This window comes from Periplaneta americana, chromosome 14 (genome assembly GCF_040183065.1).
Source record: "Periplaneta americana isolate PAMFEO1 chromosome 14, P.americana_PAMFEO1_priV1, whole genome shotgun sequence".
In the NCBI taxonomy this organism is placed as follows: Eukaryota; Metazoa; Arthropoda; class Insecta; order Blattodea; family Blattidae; genus Periplaneta; species Periplaneta americana.
Genome location: NC_091130.1, coordinates 93,098,857 through 93,113,740, shown reverse-complemented (window position 1 = coordinate 93,113,740; position 14,884 = coordinate 93,098,857). Strand labels below are relative to the sequence as shown.

Here is a 14,884-nt window from a genome sequence, read left to right as displayed (position 1 = left end):
GTCTACAGCTATCAAAAGTGTGTTACATGCACAGCTACAGCACATGATGTAAACAAACTGTACCGAAAACCAGATGTGAGGACGTCTAAAGCGTTAGAGCAAGAATCTATGGACAACTTACAGCAGAATCAACATTTTTGTATTTATTTCTTCTCATACAATACAACCTCATGTCATATTTAGCTTAGTGCTCAGAATTAATCATAAGAGTAGAACAATGCATATTCTCGGATTTTGTCAACATGTTGGTTTTCAATCATACATGCAATGCTTTTTTTCTGGCAGAACATGCTGGAACAGTGTTCTGGCACTTTTTTGTTTTATTTTCCATAATGGAACAAAGAAATGTGTTAATAGTTGTTTTAATATAATTTTTCTTTCAACTCTGCTTATTAGGCCTTGACAGTCTTAAAGTTGGACGAATGGAAGCTTAAAAACAACAAAATTCTCGTGTAAAGGACAGTAATCATCTCCTTATCTGCTATAATATCGAAGGCTGAGAACCAGACTGTTCTAAGTCCAACTTTTTATAAGAAAAAAATCTGTGTTCCAGTTCTTGTCTCCATATATGAATCAAACAAAAAATTGTAAATATTCCTCTCCAAAAGGTTGATATGAAGCTATTCCAAATTGTTTCATGAAGTTTTGAATGTCAGGAGCTTTAAATAGCTCTCCTGAAAAAAGAAATAGTAAAATGGACTTGGAACAGTCTGGTTCTGGGCCACTGATATATCATACACTGAGTTCCACCACCTTTTTCTCGAGAAAAAAAGCACTCCATACATGCAGGCATATTTTTAACAATATACGAAATAAGTTGTATATTCTTAAATATGTTGAATTTTCTGGGCAGTTTCACTATTTATATAATTATAAAGTATTTATAATTCAAGGAAGAAAATAGCAAAACCGAAATTAAAAAATATATATATATATATATATAATATTTCATCTTCCAGAGTCTATATGGTATCTTTTTAAACATGTTTCATTTCTTGCATGAAAAGTTAAATCTCCACTGTAATGATTAATCCTGAAAAAAAAATCTTTTACCTTTATTCCTACCTTTCTAAAAACTTCTTAAAAGGTTCCCCTCTTAGATGATTAAAAATCTCCTCAATGTAGGGCTAGAAGTAGAAAAGAGCAAAATATACGTATTATATTAAAAGATGTGTCCTGTCCTACAATACAGATGTAAGTTTCACATAATATGCAGTTTAATATAAAACTCACCTCAAATAAATTAACCGGAACTTCATTCTTCATTAAATACTTTTGTACATGAGCCACTGCTTCTTTGGAATAATCCTGAAGAAAAAATAAAATTAACATCATTTGTAAAAAATTCTATCAGTGATGATCTGAGTAAAAAAATTTCGTAATACCAGTTAATTCTCTAATTGAAGACCTGAGAATGATAAGGATAAAGACCAAGACAGTAGTTTTGAGATAATCGAGAACAACTATTTTCATAATTTTTTTTCAGCATTCAATAAGTGTTTTAATAGTCACTGAAAAGTTTCGGACATCTTTTAACATTTTATACCATTAAAGTAAATATTAAATTAATCTCCAATGAACAATAAATAAAAAAATGACGATGAAGTTACCCAGTTCTCACTCTCAATCAAAATTCTGAATTTCTTTCAATACAAAATGACAAAAATGTAAACACTAGCTACATGAATAACTTTACTTAAAATGTGATTTAACATAAAAAAAAAAAATCATTTTATGCCATTATAGTAAAAATTAACTAATTCCCTTTATATTATTTTGAACAAATATAAGAATAAACGTAGCCACCGGTGTAGCTCGATCAGTTAAGGTGCTTGCCTGCCGATCTGGAGTTGCGCTCGGGCACGGGTTCGATTCCCACTTGGGCTGATTACCTGGTTTGGTTTTTTCCGAGGTTTTCCCCAACCGTAAGGCAAATGTCAGGTAATCTATGGCGAATTCTCGCCCTCATCTCGCCACATATCATCTCGCATCACCAATCCCTCGATGATAAATAACCTCGTAGTTGACACAGCGTCGTTAAATAACCAGTAAAAAAAAAAGAATAAACGTATCCAGTTCTCACACTCATTGAAGGAATTCAAATTATTTCAAGACAAAATGTGTATGTAAATGTAAATACTATTCGACAAAATAATAATGTCTGCAGTTAGTTAAAATAATAGGAAACATATCATATTTATATTATGCTAGTATTTTGACTCTGAGTCCATCTCTATGTCCTTTTTATTAATATCCATACCTACTCACGAATATGATTATACCACAGTTTATACCCTGGAGGAATGAACTTCTCAAGCTTGAAAATATCACGCAATTTTTTTCTGATTTCGTGGTAATGACAATTCATACAGATTTCCAGCTAAATCCAAATTAATTTCATCCACATGCACTCTTTTCTTCGTAACAACAAAAGTATCAGATACGTGCATGTTGTGTCCCAGACACTGCAATATTTTCACCTGAATATACAAACATTTTACATATTCTACAACTCAAATAGTAGAAAAAATTGTAAATTGTTTTATTTAACGACGCTCATAACTGATAAGGTTATATCAGCGTTGCTGATGTACCAGAATTTTGTCCCGCAGAAGTTCTTTCACATGCCAGTGAATCTATTGACATGAACCTGTAGCATTTAAGCACACTTAAATGCTATCGATCTGGGCTGGGACCAAACCCGCAACCTCGGGCACAGAAGGCCAGCACTCTACCGAATGCGCCATCCAGGCCGATTCAAATAATAGAACTGTATAACATTATATCATACCTTGCACTAGATAGCATTGAAATCATCCCTAACAAGTATGCAGCTTGTACATTTTTGTCTTTTAAGTCATTAAAACTATCAAGAATACTCTTCTTTATATCTACAGGAAACTTCTGTGTACATTGTCTCTTGCATTTGCAGTCCTCAGAGTTACGTTTTGGAACTAATTTTCCACTGGTGGACATGCATGTTTGTCCATTGTTAATGTTAAGTTTAATTTTCACAGTGGCGTATACTGGTTAAAGGGTTTGGGCTACCGCTGACCCTATTATTACACAAAATATATCTAACAATCACTTTAATTTTAATTACTATGGTAAAACTAATAATACAAAATTATTACATTATGTTATATTATAAACTTTTTCTTTTGTAATTTCCTTGGGCTACCGCCGGTAGCCCCGGTAGCCTGCAAAATACGCCCCTGAATTTTCACTTTCCATTTTTTAGTTTTAGATCGCTTCTTGGACTTTACAGGAGATTCCTGAACAACAATATCATCACTATCACTTGAGTCTGTCACAACATAACTTGGATCATTAACAATGTCATCCAATAAATCATGAAAATTCAGAGAAATTGCCATACTTTAGACATGCCTAATGTACATACCACGCTACTCTGCTGTCACATTGAGAATGAGAAAAGGATAATCTGGTCTTTGTCCACTTCTCCTTCTCAACAACAGTGGAAATCTAGAAAATTATGACATTCAGAGTCTTGTAGTTCTGTTTGTACGAAGTATTTGACTAAATTTCACATCAGTAGATGAAGTAAGGACTATAGTTGCGTTTGGTATTAAAATCTCGATTTCTCCTTCTCAACAAAAGTGGAAGTCTAGAAAATTATAACATTCAGAGCCATGTAGTTTTCTTTGTACGAAGTATTTGTCTATAATTTCACACACCATTAGATGAAGTAAGGGCTATAGTTGCGTTTGGCACACCATTAGATGAAGTAAGGGCTATACTCTTAGTTTCACAAGTAAAGAACCTTCGTTGCAGGGTTGGGTTCAGGAAGCCATAAATCTGATTGACACGCTCCCCCAATTAGTGAAACTGTGGACAAAAATACCGCCAGAAGACCGCCGAGAATGCTGTGTTGTGAATTTTCCATTTCTGAAAGAATCCAACCAGTTGCAAAAGAAAATACATTTAAAGAGTCAAGCCAAGCGCAAACATGGCAACAGCTGAAAGTTTTAGCAAGTTTACCTCCCCTAACTGGCCTGTCAATCACTGTCATCTGTGTAGAAGTGGTGTGAGACCAGGGTTCTTTAATTGTGGAGCAGAGAGTAGTTGCGTAGATGAAGTAAGAGCTATAGTTGCGTTTGGCATCTCCTTCTCAACAAAAGTGGAAGTCTAGAAAATTATAACATTCAGAGCCATGCAGTTCACTTTGTACGAAGTATTTGACTACAATTTCACACCAGTAGATGAAGTAAGGGCTATAGTTGCGTTTGGCATTAAAATCTCAATTTCCTAAAAAATAGTCTTCATCCACTTATCATTCTCAGGTCTTCAATTGTTCTTTCCAGTTTCCTCAATTCCTCAAGTATTACTTATTTATAGTTCTGCATAATACAACCCTTGTTCTTAACCCTATCCACTGATATTGAAAGATTTCGAATATGTATGTAGCTACTTTGAAAACTAATTACCGGTATCAATTTTATTTCATACACAAACTTACAATAGTAAACTATTAAGTTATTTAAATTAAATAAATAACAATTTCACTGTGTTAATATTTAAAATGTGGTATCATTTTACCTGTTCGAATAATCTAGAATTCAGAGGATGATGGATTAACATCGAAACTAGTCAATTACGTGAAGTAACATTACAATTTAAATATTAACACAATGAAATTGTTACTTAAATAACTCAGTAGTTCATCAGTGATACATAAGTGTTAAAAGAGTGTAATCAAGAATGAAGAAACAGCAAACTTCGTCATTTTGTAGAAAGAGAATGGAACAAAATGTACAAATGAAACTGAAACGAAACATTTGAGAAGCATAATTTAATAGCAATATTCAATTCGGATTCCCTTCAGTTATACGCCCTTTTCTCTGCAACACTTTTATTAATAACTAGCCGTACCCGTGCACTCCGCTGCACCCGTTAGAAATAAATATAAAGTAATTACATAATTAAAATAGGACATTTGATTCAGAGAATATTCGTGTTTGATAGAAGGATAAATCGTTTAATATGTTACTTAATTTAAATTGCATCCAAATAATTAAAATGCGATCATTTTGATCCAGAGACACTCATTTGGTGCAATGACAATTTCTTTAACATGTTTCTTAATTTTTATTACATACAACCATAGCTTAATGAAGATTGACATCGTTTAGATTTAATGTGTATATTTTATTTTACTTGTTATAGGTTTCCATTGAATTATGGTAATAACTTAATTTTAACCCTTGTTTTCTACGTATTCAGTAAATGGCGCTTGGCCCACTATGGTTCTGAACCCTTCAAATAACTTAAATTATATTAAATATAATATTACATATTATATTATATTATATTATATTATATTATATTATATTATATTATATCAGAAGTTACTGTAATAACATTATAGCATTATGTCCATCTAGAGAAACTACATTTTCCAATGGTGAAATAATAATTATACAAATTGGTTAATTTAGCTTCCGATATTACTTCATACAAACACAAAAACATTCTCTGTAGGCTATCTTTCAGAGCTTTCGATTGTTGCTGTCCAAGGCCCCTTATAGACGAAGTAATTTGTTTTTTAATTCATTACACGGCCTTAGATGGCAGTTATTTTAATTTTATAACTCATTTATCTCATTAAATATCAGTCCTATCAAAATTTTTCAAGGAATAAAATTTATCGCAAATTATTTTTAAAGAAACTTTTGTTGTGTAATATTTTTCACAAAAATCAATAATAAGCAAGATATTTCGATTTATTTAATTCAGGCCCCCTTATAACACCCCTTTTAAATAGTGTATTTTGAATGCCATATAGCCTAAAATCTAAGTTACAACGAACTTAATTTATATTCCAATTTTCATCGAAATCCGTTCAGCCATTATCGCGTGAAAAGGTAATAAACATAAAGACAGACAGACATACAAACAAAAATTTCAAAAAAGCGATTTTCGGTTTCAGGGTGGTTAATTATATATGTTAGGACCAATTATTTTTGGAAAATCGAAAATTACCAGAAAATTTTCGGCTACAGATTTATTATTAGTATAGATACATGTGTTTTATTTATTTATTTTTTTTTACTTTTTCACCCTTACTCTACTCCCTTGATAAATTGGGAAAGGAAATGAGATTGAATAAAAGTTGAAAGCCTACTTAAAAACAGAACTGTTGTTTATTGTTAAGAAACACAAACAAAAATGAACATTTAAAAGAACAAAATGAAAATTCATACAACGTCATCTGATATCATGATTTCATCAACTTATTCATCGTCATCGGAAACAGTTTAAGGATCAGAATTTAAGCCAAGAAAAAAAGAATGGTGACAAGGGGGTATACACTGCAATAGATCCCCTATATCTCTTTTCTTTGCTTTTGTGACGAATCTTCCATCAGCGTAAGTCATTTGAAGTTGATGCCGAGTCGGGCATATTGACGGTCACCCAGTTCTGTCACGACTTTTCTCAAGTCAAGCTCTTCGATCTCAACTATTTCGTTCAGATTTCCTTTATAAAGGATAAAGGTTCCATGCGCCTTACTGTACTTGATATGACGCATTTTCAGCCAGTTGCTTTCATTTCCAGCCAGATTTTGTTTTCTCTTCATGACACTGTTGAAGACCATTGATTGTCAGAAAATCTGGACGTTGCATCTCATGAACCACAAACTTATTGGTTCTTCGGATTTCTTCCATCATGTTGTACCAATCTTTTGGTACATAAATGGTTCTATTTCTACTGGCAGTTTCAACACACCAAAAATCACCATCGTTGGAAAGGTATAAATGTCTCGAAACCAAACATTTTTGTTCAACGGTTTCGATGTCATTGTCACTGGACAGAACATTACGCGGAAGTGTGAGGGCTACATACAAATTTCGATTCTGTCCAGTACAAGAATCGGACTAAATCACAATATGCTATATAGCTGGTTTAGAAGACAGCAATTCTTGAAGTGAATAAGCAAGGATGAGGCAATCTCCAGGGAGCCCCGAGCTGCAATAGCTTCATCCCAACAATAGAAATATCCCGTTTTACTTTTCATGTCATTAATGCCAAAGTTATAGACGTATAGGTTTCTTTTGTAGTAAGCATCACTGACTGTCAGTATTGGGAATGGAAGGGCCTTCTGTACATCCATAGATATCACGTACATTTCAGTATTAGGATTGGAAGAATCACGCTTCATATATTCACGGGCTCTCTCAGCTTTCCTTAAATGTAGTTCATGGATTGTCTCCAATGTTGCTTTTTCTTCCACTGTGAGATTTGTATTCATTTTCTTGATTTTGAAAGAGACACAATTTTTAAAAATATATTTTCTCGGGTTTTGTAAGCGTAAGTTGAATTGTGTATTAAAAATGTGACGATAGTAACTTTCTTTTACAAACTCCCTATTGCCCTTAAGGCATGCTTCTTTGTACAAATCATACATCTTTCGAATGTTCAAAGAAGACTCAAGTACTTCCTGTTTACATTATCATTTCGGGTATAGTGCGATTCACTAACAGGAAAACTGTTTATATGCTGTTCAATGAAAGCTATTTTATCTGGGTCTAGCATCGTGATGTACTTGGGGAGCTATGATAGGTAGCGAAACCCGGTTGCAAATGCCAGCTATAACGGCTGGGGGGGATCATCGTGCTAACTACACGAAAATCTGACAACAGGATTACGGAGACAGTGTAGCCAAACTTCCCAGTTCATTTGAAATACCACGTGCATTACAAGTCGCATTTCGTACCAGTGTCATGAGCTCGTGCTTTGTTCTAAACAGTAATTTTAATACTAATATTGTTGATAGAATTATCGAGAACTATATACAGTAGGCCCTGGTACTTGAATAATGAATTCTCCAGAGTGCTACGATACAAAAAGAAAGCGGGTTTTTAAGTCTGGAGAGAGAGAGAGAGAGAGAGAGAGAGAGAGAGAGAGAGAGAGATAATTTTGTCTGTATACAAACACTACCGACAAAAACTTGTAAATGGAGGCATCACATCAGTAGAAAAAGCAGCGCGGCAAACGGCTGAGGCACTGCTTGTGACTTACTTAACTGTTCTAATTTTCATATTGTGTGTACTATAAATTAACAGTAGACCTAATAGTGTCCGAATAGTCTTATTTATTTATTTTAAACAATGGCTCAGCCGGCTTGAGTTTTCCTTTTAAATTTGTATATTTGCTTATTGATATATTATGTGAATTAATAATAATAATAATAATAATAATAATGATAATTGAATATACTCGTATATGACGAAAATAAGTATAAATATAAAATTAAGATCATATCCATTAAATTATTATTATTGACTAGCCGTACCCGTGCACTCCGCTGCACCCGTTAGAAATAAATATAAAGTAATTACATAATTAAAATAGGAAATTTGATCATTCCTGTTTGATAGGAGGATAAATCGTTTAATATGTTACTTAATTTAAATTGTATTGTAAAAAATTAAAATACGATCATTTTGGTCCAGAGATCACTCATTTGGTGCAATGACAATTCCTTTAACATGTTTCTTAATTGTTATTACATGCAACCATAGTTTAATGACGATTGACATCATTTAGATTTATTTTGTGTATATTATATTACTTGCTATATGTTTCCATTGAATAATGGTAAAAACTTAATTTTAACCCTTGTTTTCTACGTCTTCAGTAAATGGCGCTTGGCCCACTATGGTTCTGAACCCTTCAAATAACTTAAATAGTGATACAGCTCATATAGTGATATGTAATTATATTTCTTTCTTTCGAAAATGTAAGAATTCACGATCTCCTATGTACCATTGCCATGGAATGAATAAATGTGTTTTTTTCTTCCTACTCAAAAATTTTATATTTTGCACATAGGAGTTATTGCAGGAACAACAACGCTATAATCTGAGGCGGCAGTGAAAATGTATTGTACTGTTATTTTAAGTCTTGTATATCCTTTAATCGATATTACTTCATACAAACACAGAAACATTCTCTGTAGGCTATGTTTAATAGCTTTCGTTTGTTGTTGTCCAAGGCCCCTTATAGACGAAGTCATTTGTTTTTTATTTCATTACAGCGGCTTAGATGGCGTTATGTGAATTTTAAAACTCATTTATCTCATTAAATATCAGTCCCATGAAAATTTTGCATAGAAAAAAACGTATCGGAAATAAAAAAAAAGTTTTGTTATGTAACATTTTTCACGAAAATTAATAATACGGGAGATTTTCGATTTACTTAATTCAAGCCCCCTTATAACCCCCCTTTTAAATAAAGTATTTTGAATGCCATATAGCCTAAAATCTAAGTTACAACGAACTTAATTTATATTCCAATTTTCATATAAATCAGTTCAGCCACAATCGCGTGAAAAGGTAACAAACATCCAGACAGACAGACAGACCAAAGACGTTGTAGTTATATATCTAGACACACAATTGGCGCTGGTGTCTTGTACAAATTTGAAACCTCTCGCGCAGGTTCGCGCGGCGCCATGTTTGGGGAGCACGAATGATTGTTTCTATCAAGCATTCGGAGTTTAGAAAATACCATTCAGTATTTAGGCGTTTTCTTAGCGCATTTCCTCCTTCATTGTAATATAACTAAACTTATTTACGTATTTTCTAACGTATAATATAAAATAACAGAAGTAAATCTAAATAATGTAACTAAGCATTACTTTAAATATAAACGCCTTATATTGCTCATAAATAGACTTATTAGTTTATTTCTATTTCCTATGATCGAATACATGGAATATTTTTACTTATGTTATTTTATATACGTTAGAAAATACATAAATAATTTATTTAAATTATATCACAAAGAGAGGGATGTCCGCTAAAAATGTCTATATACCCAATGGTATTTTCAAAACACCTAACGCACTGTAATAATAAACCTCAATGTTTTGAAAATCAGAGGCGATATGACTCTTCTATTGTAGACATTGATTGCAATTTCCTCATTCTTACATCATTCTCAATGACACAATATTGTCAAAATGTGATTCTGTTCATTGCTGGGTTAATTGTTAAATCATTAAGAAAAATATGGTGTAACAAATCTAAAGACTCAATTTATGGTACGTAGCCTACCAGCAGTAAACAAAATCTCTTTTATTTTTTAACGAAAGAATAATGGGAGTCTTGTCATATCATCATCTGAAATTATAGACATATACCGCTTAAGTGAAAGAGCGATTATACAGATGCTGACAGTTTAATGGCATATTACTACTCACTCTTACATCGTGTGAAAACAATGTGCTCTAGAAGTAGAACACTTGTACAATTTTTCTACACTTATAGGAACATATTTCAGAAAATGGATCCCAGATTCCTCCCGAGAATCATATTTCAAACTTGTTAAACTGATCATAGAAGTACATAAAGATCTACTGACGTAGCTCAGTGGGCTAAGGACTGTCGGTCCGGAGTCGCGCTCGGTCGCGGGTTCGATTCCCGCTGATTTCCTGGTTGGGTTTTTTCTTATATCCCCAACCGTAAGGTGAATGTCAGGTAATCTAAGGCGAATCCTTGGCCTCGTCTCGCCAAATATCAACTCGCGATCATCAATACCATGATGCTAAATAATATAGTAGTTAATAGAGCGTCATTAAATAACCAAATAAAAGAAAGTACTACATAAAGAGCAGATGTTAGCACACAGCTTAAGGTTACCAGTACAATACGACTTTACATAAAAATGTTGTAAGACAATATTTAACGGAGTCAATAATAATAATAATAATAATAATAATAATAATAATAATAATGATAATAATAATAATGAATCAATAGGCAAGATGTTCTGTACACTAGGCCTGAGTTCTATTATATGACTAATTCATGCATGTGACGTTTATTTCATACTACAGCTGTGATAATAAGCTATTGCACGGTATACCTACTTATATTTCTAACTAAAACGTTAGGTACGTGTTTCTATTTTACAGGTGTAGGCCTATAGTATGTGGTATGGAAGCGAATAAATAATATTAATTGTTCATTTCTCGTCCACATCAAAGCAAATGTGTTTATAATATCGGCCTAATGTAACGTCTTACACAGGCAGTATTTTGTTAATAATAGTTAATACTAATAATTTTCTTTTCATCTGAACTATTACTACAATATGCATTTGTATTTCTGTTCGTTCTATATGTTGTCAAATAACTATACAACATCTTTAGTTACGGTATCAAATTGCTGCAGTTTTCTTTCGTTTCATGTCAAACTAACGGTAACTAAGCTTTATTAGGTCTTTAACGTGGTCGCTTTAAATGTTAATAGAATTTTTTTTTCATTTAGCCATTCAGATTGATTTATAAGAGACACCAAACATATATATTAAACATTCAGCATTGTATAGTGCAGCCGTCTGCTAGCCGGTGCTTCTCCCAAAACATGGCGGCGGACGCAAGCTTCAATTTGTCCCTACTCTAAACTTATGCGCAGCCTCGGCTGTAGGGGCTCGAGACAGACATACAAACACAAATTTCAAAAAAGCGATTTTCGGTTTCAGGATGGTTAATTATACATGCTAACACCAATTATTTTTTGGAAAATCGAAAATTACCAGAAAAATTTTGGCTACAGAATTATTATTAGTATAGATGTACAAAAATAGCTAAATAGTAAATTCGATTTATAACGACAACTCAAAATAAAATAAAAATTACTATAATGTATCTTGATATATCTAGTTAACACTATTGTTATTATGATTATTGTGTTATTGTTTTTACTATTATTATTATTATTATTATTATTATTATTATTATTATTATTGAATCATTCTTTCGTTTAACTGAAATGTTTGAAGGAACAACTGGATAATACCCACGGCATTAAGAGAGATGATTATACATCTTATGGCCTACACTTGCATTCTAGAGGCAAGAAGAAGCTTTCGCATCTGATCGCTAATAGAATAAAGGGTAGGATTCCAGTGATTACCAATATAATTCCTGCTGTTCATCATAGGGCATCTCCTTTTTTAGGATAAAATATAAATTAGAAAAAGAAAATAGGCCTACAGGTAATCAGAACAGTGAAGTAAATACAAATCATAAATTTTGTAGGGTTAATTCAAATTCAAAAACAAAAGATACCGGAAGTCAGTTTAGTTTATTTCATCAAAACATACAAAGCCTTAGAAACAAGTCACAAGAGTTATTAACATTCTTAGAAATAAAACAAATAAACCCTTATATAATATGCATCACTGAACATCATATGAAACAACAGGAATTATCGGCACTTTCACTGGAAGGATACAAACTAGGAGATAGCTATTGTAGACAGAATCTACAGAAAGGAGGTGTGTGCATATTTGTTAGAAACGATATAAATTTTAAAAATATCAGCCTTTCAAAATTTAGCAGAGAAAAAAATTTAGAGATGTGTGCGGTAGAATTAGAATTAAAATCTGGTAATCTTATAGTTATAGGTATATACAGGTCGCCCTCTGGAGATTTCAAACATTTTCTTCATCCACTAGAAAATACATTACAACACATACAGAAAAAAACACGAATACATATTTTGCGGAGACTTAAATATTGACTACCTCACTGAGAACACTAAAAAAAGAAGAATTTAACACATTATTAGCAACCTTCAATTTAATGCATACAGTCAATTTTCCAACTAGACTACAAAAAGGATCGATTTCTGCAATTGATAATATAATTATAAGGAAAGACAGATTAGATAGTTACCGATAGTCTTTCAGACCATGATGCTCAACTAATAAGAAAAAACGATAGCATTCCTGCATCAAAACACCCGAATAAATTTAGGTTAAGGGTCATAAATGAAGAATCTTTAAAGGACTTCGAAGCTAAACAAAAAATGAAACATGGGAATCAGTATATGATAATGGTGATATGAATAGTAAATTCAATGTGTTTCATAATACATTCTTAAATATCTTTGAATCCAGTTTTCCTGTAAAGTACCAAAATTCTCAAACATCTAAAAACATTTGGATTACACAAGGCATAAAAATCTCTTGTAAAACTAAGAGGTCTCTCTATATTCAAAGTAGAAATAGTAATGACCCCAAATTAATAGCTCACTTTAAAAAGTACTCTAAAATATTACACAAAGTAATCTTAAAAGCCAAAGAACTTCACTATAACGGAATTATTCTAAACTCGAATAATAAAATCAAAACAACTTGGAACATAATAAAAAAAGAAAGTAGAAAGTTTAGAAGTAAAGAACAAGGTTACACTCTTGTAACAGATAATAGAAAAACATCAGATACAACAGAAGATGCGAACATATTCAACAATCATTTTCTCTCAATAACTGATACCGGTAACCTAAACATCCTACAGAATAATAATAATAATAATAATAATAATAATAATAATAATAATAATAATAATAATAATAATAATGCCATCGATTGTTTGAAAATATCAACTTTCTCAAATATTCAAATTTTTCCAACAAATTCACGAGAAATAATTACAATTCTAAAGCAATTAAAGTCTAGAAATTCCTCGGGATATGATGAAATTACTAACAAAATATTAAAAGCCAGTTCACAAATAATTGCCAAGCCCCTGTCTTATTTATGTAACTTTTCAATGTTTAATGGTGTATTTCCAGAGGAACTGAAATATTCAGTTGTTATTCCTTTATTCAAGAAAGGGGACAGAACCTCGCCCGAAAACTACAGGCCCATATCCCTTCTACCAATCTTCTCAAAAGTCTTCGAAAAAGTTATATATAAGAGAGTATATCATCATCTTGATAGATACAACATTCTCATTACGGAACAATATGGATTCAGAAAGAATAAATCAACTGAGCAAGCGACCTTTAACTTAACTGATAAAATTCTGGAAGCTATTAATAAAAAATTACAAGTAGGAGGGATATTCTGTGATCTCTCCAAAGCTTTCGATTGTATTAACCATAAAATTCTACTACAAAAATTAGAATACTATGGTATTAAAGGCATAGCATATCAATGGTTTGAGTCATATCTCCTAAACAGAAAACAAAATGTGGAAATCAACGCATTTAATAACTCCTTTAAATCTACTTCAACATGGGGAAATATTCATACAGGGGTCCCACAAGGATCTATATTAGGGCCTCTTCTTTTTCTAATTTTTATAAATGACCTTGGCCCCATAATAAAAGGAATAGGTTATCCTGCAGATGACACAAGTATCATAATTACAGACAAGAACTTTGCCACATTCAAATATAAAACAAAAATAATTCTCCTTAAAATTTATGACTGGTTTACAACCAATAAACTAGCATTAAACATTAATAAAACTAACATAATTCAATTTAAAGCCACTTCAAATTTAATTCCTGAAACAATGGACACAACTATCAACAATATACCTCTACTAGAAACACCAACAACCAAATTTCTTGGTTTGCATATTAATAATACAATAAATTGGAAAAATCATATCAAAGAAATAACCCCCAAACTTAGCTCAGCATGCTTCGCAATTAGGTCGTTACAACAATTTCTAAACAGCAGTATCTTAAAGACAATATATTTTGCCTATTTTCATTCCATTATGTCCTACGAAATAATATTTTGGGGAAATTCTGCAGATAGTAAAAATATATTCTTATTACAAAAAAGAGCCATTAGAATAATAGTTGGAGCAAAGGCTAGAGAATCACGTAGATTATTAAAAAAAATGAGAGATTCTAACCTTACTAATCAATACATATACTCTACAAAAAATTTCCTCTTGTGTAATAAGAAAATTTTCCAACTAACTCAGCCATACATAGTATAAATACCCGCAGAAGGAATGATTTTCATACGCCATCATCAAATTTATCATGCTTTCAAAGGGGAGTACGTTACATGGCGATAAAAATGTTCAATAGTCTTCCTGAAGACATTA

At 32.1% G+C, this 14,884-nt stretch overlaps 1 protein-coding gene across 1 annotated transcript in view; it reads right to left on the bottom strand.

Annotated features, from left to right (window-relative positions):
* The window catches only part of Gprk1 (G protein-coupled receptor kinase 1), an 881,497-nt gene that overhangs the window by 166,962 nt on the left and 699,651 nt on the right, over positions 1 to 14,884 (bottom strand). Inside the window, exons 5-6 of the mRNA XM_069845748.1 lie at positions 1,234 to 1,308; positions 1,066 to 1,127 (exon numbers count right to left, since the gene is read on the bottom strand). Coding sequence (XP_069701849.1) covers positions 1,066 to 1,127; positions 1,234 to 1,308 — 137 coding nt within the window. The remainder of the gene's footprint in view (positions 1 to 1,065; positions 1,128 to 1,233; positions 1,309 to 14,884) is intronic.